Source organism: Taudactylus pleione, unplaced genomic scaffold, assembly GCF_031769625.1.
Source record: "Taudactylus pleione unplaced genomic scaffold, aTauple2 ptg000370l, whole genome shotgun sequence".
NCBI lineage: Eukaryota > Metazoa > Chordata > Amphibia > Anura > Myobatrachidae > Taudactylus > Taudactylus pleione.
Window position 1 is genome coordinate 4,349,617 of NW_028284771.1, and position 24,185 is coordinate 4,373,801.

Consider the following 24,185-nt stretch of genomic DNA (forward strand, 5'->3'; position numbering starts at 1 on the left):
AACCGCAAAGAGCGAGCGCTCAATTTAAATAGCCGGCCCCTTTTCTGGAACGACCGTCTGCAAATAGCGTCCGGCTCTGAATTAGGCCCTAAGTGTACACTGGTGTTTCATGGCTGTGAATGTCCCCTTGTTTTATGCTTGCAAGAATGAAGAAAATGTCAGGCTTGTAGTAAATAAGCTGTCAGTATTATTGCTTGTAGGCAGTTGTCATACCATACTTAATAAGCAAAAAATCCCCAAATGGTGCAATGAAAATGACATTTATTTACACAATAATAAGAATAAAAGCTAATCAATAAAACCTTTTCATACATCACGCAAGTAGGTGGTGGCTTCACCAGATTCCTATGTCAAAAGTGTAGGTATTTGAAATATAGGTGGAGGATCTTAAGAGCCAGGATAGAGGTTCCGGAGCCTCCACCTATATTTGATAGATCTCCTGCTATGGGTTACTGTGGATTTGCATATTTACTGATTATAATGCAATCTGGGAGTGCAAATTATGTGATTTTCTTTGATTTCTTTGCACAGCCTGTGGCTGCCAGCGCCGGACTGCTGTGTTATGCGTATGTACGATGGCCAGTCTGAGAATACATATTACACTCGGCGATGCCTGGAAGGCATTGCTGAAGCTGGAAGATGATTGCCCATTGCCAGCATGGGGACCGTATCTCTATCACCATCTATAAATCTGAAGGTGGTCGCACAATCCCTTTTAGTCCTCTATGTAACTCATCTGCAACAGTCTCTCACACATTTATGGTAAGAGTTAGGTCCTGGATGGGGAACTTGCAGCACTTCTTCTTGCCCCCATACTGGGGGACTGATTCAGATGTGGGCACAAATACCATTGCAGCTGCAATCTCTCAAGGATCACAATTCCGAAAATATGCTAATGACTCGCTGCCCAGTGCTTAGAGACACCCACTAACAGCATCTACTATACGCCACTCACGCACAAAACTGGAAACATCAATGCAGATCAGGCGTCCATCAGCCTTCTGAGTAAGTCTAAGCTGTCGGTCTCCAGATACGCAGATGGCTCTCCTGTAGTGAGCAAGGATGCAGTGGATAATTTGTGCCCCCAAAAAAGCAGTGTTTAAACAGTTTGACAGGCCTGCGTTTTCCTAACCACCCCTCGTTACCTCCTCCAAACACTGACTACCTGTCACTCAGTTTGCGAGTGAATCCTCTGTGTGAGCGTAATTGCAAAGCAATCGCTGTGCGGCTTACAGGCACGCGAAATGGGCCAATGGCTAACAATCGTTCAAGTTCCGTAAATATCACCATTGCGTCCACATCTGAGGCCCACTGATTACGGTACCACCTGTACACTTTACATCACCACTTGGTTAACGTTTTCTTCAGTTGTGTCCTGGATGTAAATATTAGTATTTGTCCATATTCCATAATGATACTTGTAAACAGTTTCCAGGGACACTTATTGTTTGGCAGGTGTATTTGACAGCCTTGTAGAATTGTATGGGCACCCTTGTTGGGCACATGTGCAGATACACTTGTTAGGCAGGCATGTTGTCAGGTAAGTGTTTGGACACCCTTGTTGTGCGGGCACCCTTGCTGTCGGGCATGTGTGCGGGCACCCTTGCTGTCGGGCATGTGTGCGGGCATCCTTGCTGTCGGGCATGTGTGCGGGCACCCTTGCTGTCGGGCATGTGTGCGGGCACTCTTGCTGATGGGCAGGTGTACGGGCACCCTTGCTGTTGGGCAGGTGTACGGGCACCCTTGCTGTCGGGCAGGTGTGCGGGTACCCTTGCTGTCGGCCAGGTGTATGGGAACCCTTACTGTCGGGCAGGTGTGCAAGCAGCCTTCGTATCAGGCAAGTGTGCAGGCACCGTTGCTGTTAGTCAGGTGGAAATAGTATGCATTTCTTTCCGTACATTTTTATAGGTCAACTGATGATCACAGGGGGCCGTCAGCATTTATGATGTGGCCACATACAATACAATGGCCTATTTTGCACTTGGTGGATTTTTTTTTTTTCAATTATTTAAAGCGCTCATTAGAATAAACAGACTGAGCATATAAACAGACATGAGTGCAAATAGCCTCAACAATGAGCCACATTTTCAAATATATAGAGAGAATACATAAGAAATCTGAACATGCAAACAAAATCAATAGAAAACAGGTTACAGGGGGTAAGATAGGAGGGGGGGTGGAGGTGTAAGGGAGAGAAACTGGGTACTTGAGATTAGGACATCTTGAGGATGTTTATAAGATATTAAAAAAACGAGGAGTACCTATCCAAGGTACAGTAATAAAGCAAGAAAGGGTGGGGCGAGTATGGTTCAGTGGAGGAAGTGTAGGGGTCAAGAGTGAGGGGTGACCTCACAGGAGAGCCATGGAACCCACTCTTGGGTAAATAGATGGTTGCCGCAGTATATGCCAGATTTGCGATTTCAAAGCAGAGATGGCGGGAGAGGGTTATTCCAATGGCGAGCTATTAATTGTTTGGCAGCTATTAGAATATGGGACAACAATTTCTGAGAGCGCTTGGAAAGATTGGGAGGAGGGTAGCATAGTAGAAAAATCCATGGATCCTGTGGGGTCGGAGCTTCAAACAGCTTGTTTATAAGGGTATGGACCAAGGTCCAAAAATATTTAAGGACCGGGCAAGTCCACCAGATATGGGTAAGAGTACCCCGGAGGCCACAATTTCTCCAGCAGAAGGGTGAGGCAGAAGGAAACATTTGTGAGAGTCGCACTGGGGTATAGTACCAGCGGCAATATAATTTGTATGATGTTTCCCTAAACTGTGTAGAAATAGAGGATTTGGCAATAGCCTGTCTCATGTCGTCCCAAGCTTCCTCGTCTGGTGGAGGGCCAATGTCCGCCTCCCAAGAAGATTTGTGTGGATTACGAGTTGGAAAAGCAGCATCAATAAGGATACCATATATTTGGGAAATCATTCCTTTGGACATTGGGTGGAACCTGCAGAGGCGTTCAGAGTACATATAAGTGAATCTTGTGGCATAGATTGTAGAAAGTGTCGTATTTGGCAGTATTCGAAGGGGCGGAGGGGTTTGTAGGAGCTTTCGACTGTAGTTCTGAGAAGGAAAGCCAAACCCACCTGTGCTAAAATCCACATGAAATTTGATGGCCAGATGTGTCCACCGTGTTATGCGAGTCGTTTTTAGGCCCGGTGGAAAACATGGATTGTTCCATATGGGTGTGAGGGGATATAGGAAAGGTGATGGAGATCTTAACGGAGTATAGTTTCCACAGATGTAGTAGACATTGAAGAGTAGGAGGGAGGCTGGAGGAGGGGGGGCGGTATATCTTTTATAAGCCCCAGAGAGCGGACAGATCCGGGAAATTAATAAGGCTGGCTTCAATGTCAAGCGAGGAAGTTGTTCCAGGGGGAGAATAGGATGAAGCAATTTGAGAGAAGTGGGTAGCCAAGTAATAAAGTTTAAAACCTGGAAGACCCCTACCACCTCCTGATATAGGCTTTTTAACAATGGCAGAAGATAACCTGGGGGGCTTACCACTCCAAATAAAGCAGGTAATGCTCTGTCTGGAATAGACAGAGCCATTTAGGAAGAATATTCATTTTGACAGAAATGATACTGCCCAGCCACGAAATGATAAGTTTCTTCAAAGAGGTCAGGTCTGCGTGTAGTTTTGTGAAAAGTTGTGGGAAGTTTTCCTGATATAGCATGTTATAATGGGAAGTCAGGAAGATCCCAAGGTATTTAAGTTTTTTGTGTTGGCATTTAAAATTATAAAAGGACTTAAGGGATTCAGCGTCCCGAGGGGGGGACATGAAAAAGCTTGGCCCCCGATTTAGAGTAATTGATTTTGTATCCAGAAAGTGCAGTATAGTTATCCAGGAGGTCATAAAGATTGGGCAAAGGGATCCTAGGTTGAGTGAGCGTAAGCAGAACGTCATCCGCAAAAAGGGCAATTTTAGAGATGTTCCCAACCTGTACACCCCTGATGCTAGGGTTAAGGCGCACAAGGGAGGCTAGAGGCTCAATCCCTGTCCGGTGCCATTGGAAATGGAAAATTAATCTGATGGGATTCCATTAATAGAGACTCTAGCTGAAGGGTCAGAATAGAGGCCCATGACACCCAACAGGAAGTCCCCCGATAACCCCCGATAACCCAAAGGACCATAGCGTATGAGACATGAAACCCCAGGAGATCATATCAACTGATTTTTCAGCATCCAGAGAGAGAATAATAGCTGGGGATCTCCTGGAGTTAATAATATGAATCAGATCCACCGTCCTGCGGGTATTATCCCATGCCTGGCGACCTCGTATGAAACCGACTTGGTCAAAGTGGATTAAAGAGGGGAAGACAAAATTGAGGGCCTGATTCAGACCCGCTCGCTAGATGCGATCGCTCGCATCCAGCGTATGCAAATATTTAAAAGTGACAACATGGGAAGTGATCGCTCACCAAGGCATAAGCGAGTGGCCTGCGATCGCACAGAGTAGTTCACGCATGCGCAGAACGAAGCGTGCACGTTCGCAAACCATCGGGCCGCTTGCGAGCGTACAGCGCTAGCGAGCGGGTCTGAATCAGGCCCTGAGCCTGTTAGCCAGAATTTTCGCGTAAATTTTAACATCAAAGTTAAGCAGGGAAATAGGTCTATAGCTGGCAGAAACACTGGGGTCTTTGCCCTCTTTAGGTATCACAACAATTTGGGCCTCAAGCGTTTCCGCAGGGAAGGTCTCTCCTCGTAGAACATTGTTAAAAAGGGAGTGCAGGTGGGGAAGTAGGAGACCTCCAAACTTCTTATAGTATGTAGCAGCATAGCCATCAGGCCCAGTAGATTTACCCAATTTCTGCTCTTTACTAGACGCTTCTTTTTCTTCCTCTGAGATCTCTCTGCTCAAGTCATCCAGGTTTTCCTGGGATAGTTGGGGGAGGTGAGCGGCAGCAAGAAAGTTTTCGATTGCTGCATCAATAGGTGGGGTAGAGGAGGGGGGGAGACAGATTGCAAGTTATATAACTTGCTATAGTAGTTTTGAAATTCAGATCGAATGGCAGCAGGGACATGGAGAAGGAGACTCTTATAGTTTTTGATCATGAGAATATTCTTATGTGTTCACACTGAACGAAGCCTAGAGGCCAGGATCTTCTCCGCCTTATCACCTTTTTCGCAAAATGTCTGGTGGAGCCATATGAGGCGTTTAGCAGAATGTTGGAAGAATAGGAGGGCAAGGGAGTGCCGGACAGTAAGAAGCTTCTTCAAGATAGAGGGGTCAGGAGATTGTTTGTGCTGGGCTTCCAGCTGTTGGAGTTTAATTGAGAGAGTATTGGTACGGTTTAGAAAATCTTATTTTATTTTGGAGGCCATGCTAATCAGGTGCCCCCACAGTACCGCCTTATGGACCATCCAGACAGTCGAAGGGGAGGTATCTGGAGGGCATTTAACTGAAAATAGTCCATAAGCAGTTTATTAAGTCGTGTCACCACGTCCTGGTTGTGGAGGAGAGAGTCGTTCATGTGCCACGTCAATGGACGTGGGCGGTCCGTGACACCTGACAGGTCAGCTGAGATAGTTGCATGGTCAGACCAGATCAAGGGATAGACCTGAACATTCATGAGGCAGAGAGCTAGGTCATGGCTGAGCAAAATCATATCTATGCGGGAGTAGGAGCTATGTACTTGGGATAAGAAAGTGTAATCCAGAGTTAGGGGTTCCCGAACCCGCCAGGAGTCGTAAACAAGTTGGGACTTCATGAGATCAAGGAGAGCTTTGGAATTGCAGAGGTCCACCACGCTAGAGTTGGTGGCTCCCGAGGTAGATCTATCCAATGTGGGGTGAAGGACCGCATTAAAGTCCCCTGACAAAATAAGAGGGCCCTGCCGCTTACGGGATAGGAGAGTATCTAATTTAGTAAAAAAAAAGCATGTTGGTTTTGATTAGGAGCATATCTGTTAACAATAGTGCACAAAGTGTTGTCGAGATTGCCTATAAGTATTAGAAAATGACCCTCTTTATCCCGTTGGGAGTCAATCAGATCAAAAGTGAGGTGTCGGGCCATGAGGTTAGCAATGACCTGTTTTTTTGTTTCGCATCACAGGCGTGATAGGTAGTAGGGTATGCCTTAAAGCGTAACTCTGGGTGGAGGTTTCGCAAAAAGTGGATCTCCTGCAAGAACACCAGGTCACCCCTGTTAATGTTAAGGGTAGAAAAAAGCTTGGTGCGCTTCTGGGGGCTGTTAAGACCCTTCACATTAAACGCGATTAGTTTAAGACCCATGTGCGACAGTCAAGAAGGTAGCTAAAGAAAGAAATAATCGGAAATTGATAGGTAGGGAGAGATAGGAGATCCTCAAAGATTGAAGAAAAGAAAGATTGTCCTGTTGGAAAAGGAGGGAAGACCGGAATGAAGGAGGGGGGGGAGGTGCGGCCTACTGACACCAAGGGACAGGGCCATAGATGCTGACAGTGGGAAGGGATGCTATGCGTTGGGAAGGCACATAGGTTAGCAGGTGGCTATAAAACCCGGAAGGGGCATGGCAAAGTGAAGTCGCAATTCTGTAAAGGTGACATGAGAGAGAGAGGGGGGACCCTCCCACAACCCTAAAGATACAAAAATGAAAAATTCAACAAAATGTATGTGGAGTATGAGAAGTAAAAAAAAAAAGGTAGGGGTAAAAGGTCAGGGGTAATGGTATAGGGCATGACTAAATCTCAGTATGAAGAACAGAAAGAACAAATTGGGGGAGTGGGATGGCAAAAAAATATAAAAAAAAAAAACACAAATGAACATATAGAAAAATAACAAACACATGTAACGAAATAAACCAGGTAGGACACTGTTCAAAACAATTCACCAATCACATCAAACATTAGGAGATTACATAGGAAAATTAAAGTCTCAGTGGTGCGACGCTAGACACGTCTCTTCAGGATTGACTACAGGAGGAACTAAGGGAGGATTAGGCCGGGTCCAGGGGCGCACAGCAAGACAACATTAGAGAATCTACATAGGGAGGGGCAGATCTCCGCAAATTGGAGGGCCCCATCTCAATGCACTAAAAACAGTAAACCTTTAGAAGAGTTCAAGTTTCGGAAGCTGGAGTAGATGTCCTGGAAGATCTAGGGACCGTGGACCATTCAGATGGAGGGGGGCGTAGAGACGTCGTCTGGCGAGGACTTTGTGGAAGTAGGACCGATGGTGTGGCAAATCAGACTGGGCCTCAGAGAGAGATCCAGCCACATGGAGTTGATTCTGATGCCAGAGCAGGAGATGAAAGGGGTAACCCCAACAGTATCTGACGTTGTGGCGGCGTAGTAGGGCGGTGAAGGGTTTAAGGTCTTTACTCTTAGCCAAGGTCATCTGGGAAATGTCTTGAAATATCTGGAGGGCAGAGTCTCTAAAGGTTATCAAAGAAAGCTTATGGGCCTCTTTCAGTGCAGTGGGCCCGGTCAAGGAGTAGTTGATCCTCTGGGGTCGTAGGGGAAAGCTGCATGAACAGGCCTTTGAGATACAGTTCCAGGTGAGGGAGCTCAATGTCTTCAGGTCTGCCCCTGAAACGTATATTATTGCCTCTATTGTCTTGGTCCTCCAAACCTTCTTGGATCTGGGCAACCTCATGGCGAAGTTGAGTGAGATCAGTATCAAAGGATTGTTGAGAAGTGATTACTACATTTACTCTGCGCTCCAGATGGTCTGTTCTGTTCCCAATGGTTGAGATATCTGCTAGCATAGCGTGGAGAGCCTGGACAGATATTACGTTTCTTAACTAGGCCGAGAAAATCTCTGCAAGATCATCTTCTGACTCTGAGTTGAAATGGTCAGGAGCTGGGTCGGGTGGAGCCATCGCGGAGACTGGTGGGGGCTTCTGTTTCGTAAGATAAGGGGTGAGGTCTCCGTCAGCGGTTTTCTTCCCTCTCAGCATGATAGATATTAATATATGTAAAGGAGTGAATCAGGAAAAATAAAAATAACTAAATTAAGTTAAATCTCCGCAGTCGTTTACGGGGTTTGGAGGGAGAGTTGAAAAATCAGTTCATACATGTCAGCTAGCCGAGTGATGAGACAAAATATAGTAGTCTCTTGGTAGCAGGTCTTGCAAGTATGAGCAGCCTCAAAACACCAGGTGGCTGGGGAGTGTCACAGCAATATAATATAGCAGAAGGAGTGAAGTGTGGACCTCAGTAGCAGAGAGTCACAGGGTGTGGAGGTAGTGGTAGGCTAAGGAGGTAAGCCACATACCACATACAGGGAGTGAGACAGATGAGGAGAAAGCACAGGACAAAACCAATGTTGTGGCACTACAAGTCCCAGAAGCAGCTGGAAGCAAAGGACTTAATTGGTCAGGGTTGCCTGGTTATCAGTCATCCAGGGTAGAGGCAGTATTGACTGCAGGTGATCCTGGGAACAGTGGGAAGATCACTGAGACTACAGGGACCTCTGCAGAAAGGCAGGATGCAGGACAGTCTCTGTATGTGCCCAGGAGCAGAGGGCTGGGCCGTTCACAACTGCAATTGTAAGGCCTTGCGGAGTGTCGGATGGTAGTGGCTCTGCGGGAGAGGAGAAGCCTGCAAAGGAGGCCTGCAGGACAGGGAGTCCCCGGTGTCACGGAGGGTGTGCGCGGCCAGCCGTCGCGACCCCCCGGGCTAGCAGAGGCCGCGGTCCGACACCAGGAGCAGAGTGTAGATGGAGCGGGGGTGTCCGGGCAGAGCGGTAGGCCGTCAGGACGCAGGAGGATCCTCGGGGTAGGGGATGTAAAGATGGCGTCCACAGTGCCGATATGAATGGCAGTGCTCCGTCTGCAGTGAAGAGGCGGCCCAGAGCAAGGTAGGAGAGCTCAGCTAGGAGTATAGATGCTGGGCAGTGTAAGCTGGTCAGCGGTGGTGGTGGAGGAGGGTCAGAAGTGGCAACTGTCAACGGCATTCAGTGGAGTCCTGGAGAAAGCCTCTAAAAGACGTCTGCCATCTGAACGCATCTGATCTGCTTTTGCCCTCTGGTCCCGCCGGCTGGGGGGTGGGACCCAGTGGCCGGTGGACAGGTTGGGGGCGTGTCTCACCCCCCTCCTCCCGGCTGCCGCTGTGCGTGTATGGGGGGTCAGTACACACCTGCCGATGGACAGATATGTCTGCAGACATATCTGTCCATCGGTTGTGCAACACAGCCAATACGATATGTCGGTGAACGACGATGTTCACCGACATATCGCGGGTACACACTGGCCGACGTGCAGCAGATAAATTTCCCGCTCAATTGTTCGGCCATTGTATTTGTCAGTGGGTACCTAGCATTAGTCTTCATTACAGTTAATATTATTAATCATTAACTTGACATTCATGTGATAAACAGAGGGCAATACAGTGTGTGTGTTTATACAAGGTGGGACTATTTAATTATTTGAGATCTATTTGTCTTTTAATGTTTGGCCCTTTTCATTACTTTGTAACTAGAGAACAATTGTTTCATAGAAAGCTAATAACATGCGGATGCAAATAAATGACATAACAATTTGTGATTGTGAGATACTTTGAGATTTCAGTCTTTTTACGGACCAGGGAGTACTATTATAACATTCGCGGGCATAGATACATAAACCCACAGTTGTGCAAAATGGACAGGATATAAGTGGTATGTATAACAGATAAAATGTATGACAGGGTATTGTTTAATAATAGAGGAAAGCCTTAATCAATATACAGCTGGTTTTAGTATGCCCTGTTATGTCACTTGTATTTTTCTTCTTCATTCCATAGGGGACACAGGGGCTACGCTGGGTATAGGCTGTGCAGAAGGACTGGGCACCAAACAGTTAAAGTCTTTGACTTTTTATGCAGCCCAGCCTCCTTCTCCCCTATACACCGCCCCTAACCTCAGGCAGGCCAGTTGTCGTTTCGTGCCGGCAGTAGCCGGGCACACTATTACAGGCCCCCTGCTTAAGCAGCCTCAATTTTTATTTATTTTCTTTAAATGTTTATTTTAATTTTGAGTTAGCCTATAGGACCACAGACACAGCCGGATGCTGGGGGATAAGGTAAAGCAACTCCATGTTTGCAGGGAGCCACATTGGCGCTGCTTCACTTGTCGGCGCTGGAGACCTCCGGCGGGTCTCTGACTGTGGGTGGCCGGGACACTAGACCACCAGGGCGCAGGTAATGGGGGTTCAGGGGGCTCCTGAAATGGCTCCTAGCAACAGCCATTTCCCTGGGCTTCATGTCAGAAGGAGGAGGTGGGCTCTCACGTTAGTCTCTCCCCGGCCCCTGGTGTGTTCCCTCATGGAGGCTTCTCGTCCATGGGTTTCTTCTCCTTTCCCTCCCACAGAGATGCTGAGCGCCCATTTTATTGCAGCCGGCTGCAGCTAGTCTCCGGAGAGCTGGGCTCCTGTCTCCCTGTATACCTCACTCCCAGGTCATGTTATACAGTTCTGTTCCTTCCAACCTACTGGGGTTTGGTCTGTTGAGCACTCACTGCCCATTATAAATATATATATATATATATATATATATATATATATATATATATATATATGTTGCATTGAAAGTACTGTGTGCTTGTCTTCATTGAAAAGTATTTTCTTTCTCTCTTTCGGGCCCCCTTTAATTACACCCTACTTATTACAATTGGTGGGGCCTCACATTCATTGCACTTTCCCCATATTGCACACATCTGTTGCTACAGCTTCGTGCGTGGGGATTGCCTTTGATTCTACCATGTCCTCCAAGAGCAACACCTGTGTGGCCAAGGAGGTGGTAGCTCCTGTGTTACGCACATGTCTGTTGGTCTGTCCCCGCAGGATTCAGTCCAGGCTGGTCTCTCTAACTAGAGCTGCACACATGCGCAGCAAGAGGTCCCATTCACAGCCTCCAACCAGGTGCCGGTTTGGGCTGCCTCTGACACATGTAATGTTACAGCTGGTTGTCCGTTTAACAACCCACACGCCTCCCCTCCCTCATATGGGGGTCCACCCTGCCGTGGTTATGCAGTCCAATCTGCAGCCACCCGCTTTGGAACCGTCAAAGATTATTTCCCTCTCCCAATCAGTTCAGGGTTTGGCACAGGTGTCCCTTGGTGTCCAGCAGCTGCTGGATAAGGACAAACACAGACCATCCAGGCAGAAAAGCACTACTCCCCAGTCTGCTTCTGCCAGGGACTCAGAGGTTTCCTCAGGCCTTGAGGAGATTGGGTCCATTACTTCAGATGTGGAGACCACTTCTGTCCAGGAGAAATCCTCTTCTTAGGTAGATATAGCGGCCTTGATTAAACTTGAGGACCTCTTAGCGGAAGCTTGGACCATTCCTTATAGACCTTTTCAGGTTTCCAAGTGCATTATGGCCTTTTATCTGCTCCCTGCCAAGCAGCATCACATACAGTATGGGATTCTGCTCCCCCGGTTGATGTGCATATTGCCCGCCTGGTTAAGAACTATACCCTTCCTATCCCTAATACGACTTCCCTTAAAGATCCGACGGATAGGAAGTTGAAAACCTTCTTTAAGGTTATATATTCCCATGCGGGTGCTATCACACGTACGGCTCTGGCTTCCAATTGGGCAGGCCATCGGCTCTACAAGAGGGCCTAACCTCTGGTACTCCCTGGCGAGGTGGCCCTTGACTCTAGTATCCTAACCTCCAAGGTGTCAGCCTCATCCATCATGGCTAGTAGACCCCCTTCGCTTCATTCCTGGCACGCCAACTCTGATTCTAGGAAGGCTCTGCAGGCTCTTCCTTATTCTGGGGGAATTCTATTTGGTCCTGAATTGAACAAGATTATAGCCTCGGTGATGGAATCCAAGACAGCATTTCTCCCTCCTGCGGCGGCACCTAGGTCACGAACGTCTAATATTCACTTCTTTCATACACAAGGAAGGGTCAAAGGCTAGCCTTTCTCCAGGTTCCAGGGTTCTTTCACCAAGTGCTCTAAGCCCCAAAGCAAGCATCTCTAGGCTGCCAGATACCTCGCCACCAAGCCTGCCGACACGCCTTATGGGACGGGCCTCCACCTGGGGTGTGCCTCAGCGTGGGAGGCCGGGTTCTGCTTTTCTCCTAGACCTGGCTGGCGACCATGTCGGATGCCTTGGTATAGCAATCCTTTCATAGTCGGTGGATGGTACAGGAGAGCTGCCTTCTGATCAACATTCTGGAGCTCCAAGTGAGCTTCCGTGCTCTTTGTCTAGCACAACCTCTCCTCCAGCATCTTTCAGTCCAGGTTAAGGCCAACATTGCAACTGTCATCACCTACATCAACCATCAGGGCTGCACTCGCAGTTGCTGCGTCATGACTGAGATGAGTTGCATTCTCAGCTGGGCAGAGCATCATCTTCCAGCTCTGTTGGCGGTCTTCATTCCAGGGGTCCTGAATTGGGAAGTGGACTTCCTAAGCCCCCAGGATGTTCTCTAGGATGAGAAGGCTTCCCATCCAATCATCTTTCAGCTCCTGGTTTATTGACGGGGCCTACCGGACTTCGACTTGATGGCGTCTCAACACAAGCATAAGTTGCCGAGGTACTGTACTCGCACCAGAGTTCTGGGAGCTCATTGGTGGCCGACTTAGTGGTTCGGTGGGTCCTTTGTCTCATGTATTCCCCCCTTCTCGCTTTTTGGCGGGTTTTCCGCAAATTGAAAGTGGAAGGCGGCACCGTGATCCTAGTGGCTCCCGATTGGTTGCGGCGAGCTCTGCAATATCTGTGGTGGCTGGATCTACTGTCTCCGGGCCCATGTGTCCCTCCGGATCTGGCCCATCTCGCTTTGACAGGGTTACTTTTGAGACATTTGTTCTGGGGTCCAAGAGCTTTTCTAGGTCAGTCAGTCGTACCATGCTCGCTGCTCGCGAGCCCGCCTAAGCTAGGATTTATCTCTGGGTTTGGAGGATTTACTTCTCTTGTCGTTCGGCCAGGGGCCTTTAACCCCAGGTCCTTTCGACTCTCCCTAGTTGTCTCCTTCCTACAACCAGGTCAATTCTGCTACATACAGTGTAGAGTCACTCCTGAGTCACCTCATCAGCGTCATGTGACACTCGGGAGCCGCTCTGTGCTATATGCAGCACCACTGACAGTGCTGTGCACGCTAAACACATGGCTGTAACAGCCAGAATCATTCAAGAGAAGGTGTGTAATCGGGCACTGGGGAGGGGGAGGCAATGTGGGACATATTGGTGGGACACTTTGTTTCCCGGGGGCCCCCACAAGTCTTAACCCGACGTGACCTCCCCTTATCTTCAATAATTATTCATAGTTCTCGCCACCTTTAAACCAAGAAAACCAGAAAAGTGGGGCCTCGTGTAACAATTATAATCATCTCCCCGGCTAGTCAGCTCAGAGTTGGATGCCATTAGTAGATGGCAGCGAAGGAACCTATTGCGTTACCCCTCCAAGCAGAGATCTGCTCCAGTCTGAAAAGTGGTGGAGTTCTGCCTATTGTGAGCATCTCAGTAATGCATAAATGGGACTTTAAGTTCCTGTAAGTAGGCCCCCCCCTAAAATTCCTGTGCATTATGCTTAAAAAGTAAAATATAAACTAAGGCACCCAAACTCTTTAAAAAAAAATATAATACTCCAACTGCAATGAACAGAGGGCCTGATTCAGACCCGCTCGCAAGCGGGTCGATGGTGGCGCAGGGCGCACGTGCGAGCCCCGGAGCAAGCGCAAAAAGCACTACAAAAGGGGCGGCTGTCGATGTTGATCGACAGCTCGCCCAGTTTTGTAGGCATGGTCGGGGGGTGGCTTCACAAACGGAGGCGTTCCCAAGCAAACACCTGCCGTTTGTGGGCGGCCCCACTGACATCACCAGTGATGTCAGTGAGAGAGCTTCCGGCTCTATTAGAGCCAGAAGCTCTCTGGGGCTTGCGGCCACGAGACCCCACCACAAGGGCCTCGTCGCAAGCCCGATGGTCTTGACCATCGCGACCATCATCCTGGCCGCTCGCAATAGCTGTGGGTGGTCATCCACAGCTATGCGAGCGGCCAGGAGGCCGCAACTATAAAGACCAGCGAATGCCCTGATTCAGAGCGAGCGCTCGCTTTTTGCGAGCGCCTCTGAATCAGGCCCAGGGACCATAGGGAAAAAAAATCTTATTTACAGATTGACCCCTAATACATGTATGGAGTTAATGCCTGATAGTGTATTGGAGCAACTCAAAATTAGAGATGTGCGAGTTCGGTTTTACTTGGTTCTTTTCGCCAAAATTATCGCAAGTTCCGATTTATTTCATTGGCTATCCAAACAGCCGATAGCCTATATGCCGTTTTTGAGATCCGAACATATCCGAGTAAAACCGAACCCGCACATCTCTACCTTATTCTCCTATGTGGATGCTGATTGGGCGTAGTAATCAGCATGCCTGCTGTGATTAGGAGAAGAAATTGACTCCATCTTTATCCCCACATTCTGCCAGTCAAGAGCCACATATCCTATGATATTGCTCACTGGTACCTGTGCACAAAGCTGACTCTGGGCCTGATTCAGAGCCGGACGCTCTGACCAGAGCGCTCGCTCTGAATCTTGCCCCTCCTACCTCTTATTGGAGCGGCCTCCTGGCCGCTTGTATAGCTGTGGGCGACCACCCACAGCTATAGCGAGCGGCCATGATGATGGTTGCGATGGTCAAGACTGCCGCAAGCCCTGGAGTGATTTTGGCTCTATCAACGCCTCCGTCTGGCAGCCACGCCCCCGGCACGCCCACCAAAGGTGGCATGCTGTCAGTCACCATCGACAGCACGCCCCCTTTGGTGCGAGACCCATAACGACAGCTTGGCTGTCGCTATGCGGGTCTCGCGCACGTGCACGACGGAGCTCCCTCCGTCGTGCGCATGCGCATTAGGGCACCATCAACTCGCTTGCGAGCGTCCTGCGTTCGCGAGCGGGTCTGAATTAGGCCCTCTGTGTGTATTCTATATACAGTATATGAATGCCAACATAGGAGCACAGTTAATTGTCTCATCAATGCCCAACTACCTTCCCCTCTAGTATCACACCTTTCATTTTGCATGGATATTTCAGTGTTTATCATAAATGTAACTTTATTTGTGACTCTATAATTATTATTTTAATCACTTTTGTCCAATGAGAAACGTTTTATTGGGTTGGGTACAGGATGCCGGTGCTGAGGATTCCGGCACTAAGAATGCTGACACATGCAGGTGAGAAATCTAACCCTAACCCTCCCCCACCCACCAGCAGCCTAAAACACAGCCTAACTCTAATCCCTAAACCTAACCCTCATACTATCGTCGGGATGCTGGCACCGGGATTCTGACTGGTGTCAGGATTCCGACGCCGGCATCCCGACCACTGGGATGCCAACAACATCCCCTTTTATTACATTATACGTCTGCCCTTTTACCTCTTTTTCTGTATGTTAATTCCAAGTTTTGTTCTATTACAGTGTTTGTTTCGAATTGTAAAGAGCTGTGTATCATGGCTCTATATAACAAAACGCAGATGAAGATATTAATATATAAATAAGTAGAAGCACTTCCACACATGGGGCCTGATTCAGAGCTGAACGCTCTGACCAGAGCGCTCGCTCTGAATCAGGGCCCTCCTACCTGTTTTAGGAACGTCCTCATGGACGCTCGCATAGCTGTGGGTTACCACCCACAGCTTATGCGAGCGTCCATGATGATGGTAGGGTCTCGCTGCCGCAAGCCCAAGAGTGATTTTGGCTCTATCAGAGCCAAAGTCACTCCCACTGACATCATTACTGATGTCAGTGGGGCCGGACTCAGACGGTAGGCGTTCCCATGGGAACGCCTCCGTCTGGCCGGCACGCCCACCAAAGGTGGTCGTGCTGTCAGTCACCGTCAACAGCACGCCGCCTTTGGTGCGAGACCCCGAGCGACGTATTTCTCGTCGCTCGCCGGGTCTCGCGCATGCACACGACGGAGCTCCCTCCGTCATGCGCATGCGCATTCTCACAACATCGACCCGCTAGCTTTGCTCGCGAGCGGGTCTGAATGACCCCCATAGATTCATTGCGGTTCCAAACCGTTTGCAATTTGTACCTCTCATTCTATTTGACCCATTTTATAAGAAAAAAAAAATACAACAAAGGGTAATAACTTGAGAATATAGAACACAAATAAATGAATGTAACAGATAGTAGATTCTGCTTTGGGTGCTTCATAAATAAATGTCAGGCTGTATAGTTCATTGAAGTGCATTATATGCCACACAGCCTCATGCCCATCAAAACCATCATGCATCCAGCGCTTACCAAAATATTTTCTCTTTGGCAGTATGAAATGGAGATGACTAATTGCATCCTCTAGTGGACTTAAGGCGCATATCCACTACTCAATAAATTGGACAATTTGAACGATAACCATATCGTTATCGTTCAATGTCCAATTTATTGTGTAGTGGATATGCTGTCAACTACCAGCGATGCGCGCTCCCGCTGGTTGTTGACGACATCTATCATCGCCCGTACTTGCAGGGCAACCTGACGATATTGTAAGGTTCTGTAAGTACGGGGATGAGGGAGTGTGACGTCACTGAACATATCGTGATTGATATCGTTCAGTGTGGGTGCTCAGTGTCGTTAATGACATTGAGCACACCACTGCCGGGGACACACTACACGATATCGCTTCGCCTTAATCAGGTATTAAATATACAGAAGCCTGCAATCAGGTCACTCGTGCAGCATTGTCCAGGGCCGCAACTAGGGGGGGCTAAGGGGGCATGTGACCCGGGTGCCGTACTTGAAGGGGTGCCGGGTAGAGGCTGCATGGAGGCTAGGTTGCTGCTCTTGTGGGTTTGAAGCCGCATCCCGGCCTTGAGAGGCACAGAGACACGGTCAGTCTAATGTGGTGCTGGTTGCAAACCAATCAGTACTCGCGGACCGGCAGCCAATTAGCAGAAGCTGGCGGTCCGTGAACTCCAATTGGTTCGCAAGCAGCTCCACATTACAATGACTGCAGTACTGATAGTTCCCCAGCGTGTGGCAGCCTCTTTCCCTCTCCACCCCGAGCTCACCCACCACACGGCCCTGGCAGGTGAGAGAAGGGAGATTGGGCCTTTCTGTGGCATAATGTGTAAGGAGCCTTACTGTGACATAATGTATACGGGGCCTTACTGTGGCTTAATGAATAAGGGGCATTACCGTGGCAGAATGTGTTGTAAGGGGCATTACTATGGCATAAGGTATAAGGGGCATTCCTGTGGCATAATGTGTTTATAAGGGTCATTAATGTTTGGCATAATGTGTTATAATGGGCATTACTGTGTCACAAAACCACACACCCTTTTCGTCCTCTATTTAGAATTTTCTTGTAGGGGCGCCAAATTATGGCCTTGCCCCGGGTATCAAAAATCCTAGTTTCGACCCTGGCGCTAGGAACATTAATCTTACACAAATAAATATATTTTTCATAAGACAACAGTCATTGAGTGATATAATAATTATAACACTGCAGTTTTGCCGAAAGAGAAAGTGAAAGTAACGAGCTGCTGGGCTGAAGCTGGATTTCCATGAGCCGAATGAGCCAGCAGCAGACAGACTGTGTGTTTGGAGGCCTCTTTTAACATGACATTGGAAGAATATTCATGTTTATACTGTGAGGATTATACTCTGTAACATCCCCCCAACTCCTAGTATGACAAAGAGCTCTTCCTCTGTGACAAGCTGCCATTAAGGTATGTTGTTTTCTGCGTATCCCAGTAGCCGCTGCTAACTCATTATTTCTATATTAATTTATTGCTGTTCCTTTTCTGTTTGAATGTCTCATTTATTCAGCATTGAGAGTTACATGTCTATTTATGTCGTACCTTACAGTCAGATCAGACTGAGGCCTTGTGTGAGGCCTATCATTGTGTATCACCCACTGTCTGGCACACTTCCCATAAGAGCAACCTGACACTTTATCAGTAAGTTACTTATTGCATATCATTATACAAGTTTACAGTACAAGTGATTACAGGAAACAGTATTATCATGCTATAAAATAAGTATATGCATTTGTTTCTTTACAGGCAGCAGTTGTATATCTGTTTTTTTTTTTTTTAAATATAAAAATATATGCATTTGCTTTTAATAACATCTTGTATAGCTTTGGGGGGTATTATATGTACTTGGATGTAACATGGCGGTTTGACATGGAGAAGTCCATTTGTGTAAGATTGCTGGAAGACAGAATGGTTAATAGTTTTTGCAATTTTATACTGTTTGTCTTCCATGTTTTATACAGTATTTCTCCTTCATCCACTAGGGGACACTGGAGCTCACTGAGGTATAGATGGTGATAGAGGGGAGCCTGTCACTTTAAATTAATTTAAAAGTGTGACTGGCTCCTCCCTCTCTATGCCCCACCAGCCCCAGTTTTAGAAATGTGCCTGAGGGAGCTGTGGCATATTAGACTGTCTCCAGCCTTTGTTAACTTATTGTCACTGTCCCTGGGGCTCTATGTAAGAGAGAGTCAATAGACTCTGGGGACCTGTCACAGCTTAATGCAACTTGTGTTCGGGTCCCCACATTCCCACTTAGCAACCCCAGGTAGGCCAGCAGCGGTGAGCATAACCCACCACCTTTGACTAGCAGGGATGGTGAGGTGGCTAGGTAATGAACCAGCACACAGTGGCAGCGGCCAGGACTCTAGAGAGCTGCCACTGCCATGGTTGCATGTTTCTGCCCCTCGTTAATGCTATACTACCATTAGGGGCTATTACAAAGATTACAGTGCTAGCTGACATGCTAATTCTGCATACCAGAACGGAGCTTGAGGAAGGGGCCCAATCCCGCACCACCTCTCACTGTCCAACGCTGGTAAGATTCCAGCTCTCTATTGGACAGTCACCAGGAGAGGGAGGCCTTTTCCCTGTTAAGGTGTGCTCTTCTCACAGGGGAGCGGCACCACTTTAGCCTGCACGCTACAGTGCGAAGTTACTGCTGCCTTACTAGCTGCGCAACTACTCTGTTACAGTCATCTACAGGAGTAGCTAAGGACTATCCAGCCGCATCTTACAGTGGGCGAAGAGGCACATTGAGGCGATCTCCTCTGTATTTATCCCAGGAGTAGAAAACTGGGTGGCGGATTATCTCAGTTGCCAGGATCTCCATCCTTAGGAATGGGCCCTACATCTGGAAGTATTCCAACAACTGATCCGATGTTGGGGCAGATAGACCTCATTCCCTTCTGGCACAATCACCAGCTTCCACGGTACTGCTCCAGGACGCGGGATCCTGCAGCAGAGGCGGTGGATGCTCTGACTGTTTTGTGGCGGTACCATCTAGTGTACCTGTTTCTGCTCATTCCTCTTCTGCCGCGGGTGCTCAAACACATCAAGCTCGAGTCCACCACAGTCACCCTTGTGGTTTCAGATTGGCCTCATCAGCCATGGTACTCGGACCTACTGCTACTTCTTGTAGATGATCTGTGGCCATTACCTCTACGCTCTGATCTTCTTCAGCAGGGTCCTTCATGTACCGCGCTTTACAGTGGCTGCGTTTAATGGCGTGGCTATTAAGGCCGCAATTTTAAGATGAAAAGGTATTCTGGAAGCAGTGGTTCCCACTATCAGTCACGCTTGGAAGCCAGTGATGTCCACCCACTTCCATTGACTCAGTAGCGCCGTGCATCGTTTTTGTGCAATGTTTTACCTTTAAATGCATCTTATTTGCACAGCGATGCAAATATTTAGCACAAGCAGCTCCTGCTGATTAAAATGATATACAGCATGTCTATATTCTGTGAGCAACTGCGGGTGTATCTGCATGCGAAATGCTACTTTACAGTGTCAGCAGGTGTAACACCGTAATGTAGCATTTTGCATGCAGATACACCCGCATGTACAGTATGACCGACCATCAGAACCAAAGTTTGATGTATTTTGTAATAATATAAATTCCTGTGCCCTGTGAATCCTTTATTGCAGGAAAACATATTTGAAGTAACGTCATGCTTCTTATATGCATTTTTGCACAAAACATAAGTCCATTTCCCCCTTCATTACCTGTTCTCTTTGTATTGCATTTCCAGGTTCACATATAACTACATCCTGAAACTGCGGTGAAAACATCATTACAAAGTTTAAAATAACAATGAATAGTCTATTATACACTGGACTTTTATGCTTCATATGGACATTTTTCTCTGTGTCCCCTATGGCCATGGGTACTGAGGACACGGGCGATTCTAGTGACGTCTTTCCATGGAACAATTTTAGGTTACCGAATGATGTAATTCCTCTACACTATGACCTCCTCATTCACCCAAACCTAACCACTCTCACGTTTAGTGGCCTTACCAAGATCACTGTTACTGTAACACAACAGACCAGAACCATCATCCTGCATAGCAAACACTTAACAGTTACAAAGACCAGCATTGACAGAGGAATAGGAAGCCATCTTCAACAGCAAGATTTATTTCTTCTGGAGCATCCTATCAATGAGCAAATTGCACTTCAAGCCGCCGATCCTCTAATTCCCGGAGAAAATTATACCCTATCTATTGCATACAATGCAAACCTTTCACACAGCTTCCGAGGGTTTTATAAAAGCACCTATAAAACCTCAGATGGAGAGATCAGGTAAATCTGATTTTCACTGTACAGTATTTCTTATGTGTGAAAATGGAACTGTTACTGTAAGTAGAGTTGTCCATCAACCACCTGACCATCAAAGAATGGTGGTTTATGACCATTGGGGGACCCAGATCTGGGTATGCACAAATGAACAGGGCCCGCAGCCATGCATGTGCAGTGTTGAAAAGATGGGAATGTTGTGTACGGACCTTTCCCATCGATGGTAAAGCCATTGACCATTGGGAGGAAACCATCAATGGTTGCTAACAACCTGTGTTGATGGCCATCCCTATCGTGAAGTGTGTTGGAGCAGAATAAGGGGTCTATTTACTAAGCAGTGTTAAGAGACAGCTAGCTGTTTTTAGTCAACCCTGTGTTAACTTAAACCAAACTTGGCTCCTAGGGATATGTTGTATTCCTAGGCCAGGTGTACTGAGGCTTTGGCTTAGCACAGTCTTTGTAAGAGAATCTAGAAATTTTTACTTTACCTTCATATAGGTCCACATACACCTATCCTCAAATCGCACAAAATAGCCCATTTTGGCGCGCTGCAGACTTTTGAATTAAGCATGTGACCCAAACACACACATTTATACAAAATATGCGCTTTCTACCCATCACTATTGTGACAAAAGTACAATGGACGGGTACCTTGGGCTCTGACGCTGGCTCAGCGTACAGTTGCTGTGTGCAACTCAGATGCTAACCTGGGTAAAAAGTCATACATCATGCCACTCATCGTAGTACTTAATCTGCAACTTTATACTAATTCCTTTGCAACAAAAATACAGTACTAATCCAAAGTGTCTAGAACACTATAAGGCACTTTGGATGCAGCTACTATGTGAATAAGATGAAAAAGTCAAAGTCTAGAAAACGCTACGTGTTGCAGATACAGTAGTCTAATGGCACACATCCACTAACAGACTTCAATCAGACTGCACGATTACGACATTGTAATCGTGCAGTCGTTTGACAGTCTGTGCTGTCTGTCACTCTGTCTCCTAACACTGCTTAGTAAATAGACTGAGTGTGTAATGTGCTCTTCTATTGGGTGTTGCACACAACTATATGTATACATTTGTAGTGTTGAACCATATGTATAGAAACCATCTTCTATACATATTTTTACTATTTTACATTGATTTTAGATAGGTGCAAAAAAATATAAAATGTAGTATTTTCTGTCCTATTTTACAGCAATGGACCCTGGAGGCATCACATGTTGCCCAGGACCACCTTTGGTTTTGGATGCCCATTGATGAGATAGCTGACTGGTCTGTAATTGAGTAAAAGATGTTTCAGTCAGTTCTACATTTTCATAAGTATAGCAAGAGGTTGCATATTTCATTGGGACCAATTTAATTAACCATGAGGTCTCTACAGCTGCTTAACACATCATGTTTCTATGTTAAGTTTAGGTAATGATCTTCGCTCATTTCTGCTTCTACCTCAGGGTTGCAAGCAAATTTGAGCAATGTTTTCATTACTATATTTGTCATTAATGTGCACAAAAAAATATCGGTGAAGTTTACTACGGAGCTTGGTGACTAATAGAATCAGCCAAAATGTGTCTGTAGAACAGAGGGCCTGATTCAGACCCGCTCGCGAGCGCATAGCGCTTACAAGCTGGTCAGTGGTCCCCTACTGCGCATGCCGGAGCTGGCTCCGGCATGCGCGAGACCCGGCCAGCGACTGGCGCTCCGTCACTACGGGTCTCGCACCAAAGCGGGGCAGCTGTCGATTGTGATTGACAGCTTGCCCCATTTTGTAGGCGGACAGGGGGGGTGGATGGCCAAACGGAGGCGTTCCCGAAGGAATGCCTGCCGTTTGGGGGCAGCTCCACTGACATCACGAGTGATGTCAGTGGGTGAGTTTCTGGCTCTATTAGAGCCAAAAGCTCACTGGGGCTTGGGGGAACGAGACCCTACCACAAGGGTCTCGTCGCAAGCCGCGATGGCCACGACCATCACCTGGCCGCTCGCTAAAGCTGTGGGTGGTCACCCACAGCTTAGCGAGCGGCCAGGAGGCCGTCTTTAAAAAAAAAACAGGGACGCCCTGATTTAGAGCGAGCGCTCTCAAAGAGCGTCCGGCTCTGAATCAGGCCCAGAATTTGCCAAATGACTGAGCATCTGTTTATTTCACACTAGCGGTGTGCAATATCTGTAGGGGAATAACATGTCTTGCTTACCTTTAGCAAATTCACCAATTATTGTGTGACATTCCATAACCAGTGGGATCCATCTGCAACATATGTACTGTCATTAGTGATCCTTGTTTAGATAGTTGTGTTTTTTGTCTACGATATTTAACTTCAAATGTATATATCTTCCTATTTACCAATCTCTTACAGAGTGCTTGCATCAACCCAGTTTGAGCCTACAGCTGCGCGAATGGCCTTCCCTTGTTTTGATGAGCCAGCCTTCAAAGCCAGTTACTCAATTAAGATCCGAAGAGAAGCGAAGTATAGCGCAGTGTCCAACATGCCCATAGTACGTGGTTTTCACTATTTGTTTTGTGAAACACTCAAAAGACAGCTCTCTAATAATAATTAACAATCAAGTACAAGGGCTGTTAAAAAGAAAGATAACTGTGGTACAATCCTTTGTTTTAATATTGAACTACTTAAGTGTTTACAGCCTCATGCTGAGTTGGATGTACACCCGTGTGCTTAGTGTAAAATATGCAAATTTATACTGTGGAGGCGTACGCTGTGTCTGTATGCAAATGTGTTACTTCTGCCTCCTTACCGTTAGAGAGCGAGAACAAAGGGGGGAAGGGACATGCAAACGCTGATTGAGTACAGCAAGGGGGTATTCACTGCGAACGGAGGCAGCCCTCCACAAAAACACAATTACACCATCAATTGCAGATGCCCAAGGATTGGTGCAGACACAAGCTACTGATAATAATGTCTGTCACTGGCACTAACTAGACGCTTCTAATTGGGAATTCACCTCTGAAGCGTATACTGTAAGTTATTTTCCATTGCAAATGCATATATTATACAAATTTGTTTGTCATTTTTTTAATTGTTTGCTGCGCTCTGACTTTTCTTTATACACTAAAAGGAAGATTATACCTTCTTTATGATCTGTAGTCTCTTTTTTTTTATCATTTAAATCAAAACTAATTGCCAATGTGTTTTTTTTTTCTATCAAAACACATGTTAAAAAACTATTGTTATGACCTGGTAATGTGTATATAGATAGATAACACACATCAGAGACACGTACGTCCCACTTGCACCCATGTTGTACATCATTTATTTTATGTGTGGCAAATGCATTTGATATTTGGCATCATTTAAATGACAAAACCCCCTCTAACACAGCAGGGAGCTTGCAAATAATAATCGGTGCCACAAAAGCAACAAAGAAAACTCCAACCAGTTTCAGGGGAGTGTTCAAAAACAGCCAATCACATACGGTTTTGTGCTGTGTTTGCCATCGTCCACTATTGGCACCTGCCCCTGACTACCTGTATATTTCTCTCTCTCAGTACTTTGCAGCATTAGAACTTCCTCTGTATGGTCCTCCTCTGTCCATCCAGGAGTAGGCTGACATAAATGGCAGAACCACGCAAAGCTGCATGGGCACATATATATGCAAACACTTCTGGGGGTGCACAAATTCATGCAAATTCTGCAATGCCAACTGACATGGTTGATTCGCTAGTATCCAGTGACATCACTAAGAATGTAATCTAT

At 46.9% G+C, this 24,185-nt stretch overlaps 1 protein-coding gene across 4 annotated transcripts in view; it reads left to right on the top strand.

Moving 5' to 3' along the window:
• Positions 1-24,185, top strand: part of ERAP1 (endoplasmic reticulum aminopeptidase 1) — a 74,464-nt gene that overhangs the window by 12,080 nt on the left and 38,199 nt on the right. The window contains exons 2-5 of one of the 4 annotated variants that reach the window (XM_088444626.1): positions 17,371-17,590; positions 17,730-17,821; positions 19,930-20,482; positions 22,830-22,968. In XM_088444626.1, coding sequence (XP_088300752.1) covers positions 19,992-20,482; positions 22,830-22,968 — 630 coding nt within the window. In that variant the 5' untranslated portion in view covers positions 17,371-17,590; positions 17,730-17,821; positions 19,930-19,991. The remainder of the gene's footprint in view (positions 1-17,370; positions 17,591-17,729; positions 17,822-19,929; positions 20,483-22,829; positions 22,969-24,185) is intronic. The other 3 variants (XM_088444628.1, XM_088444627.1, XM_088444629.1) reach the window with 3 other exon arrangements.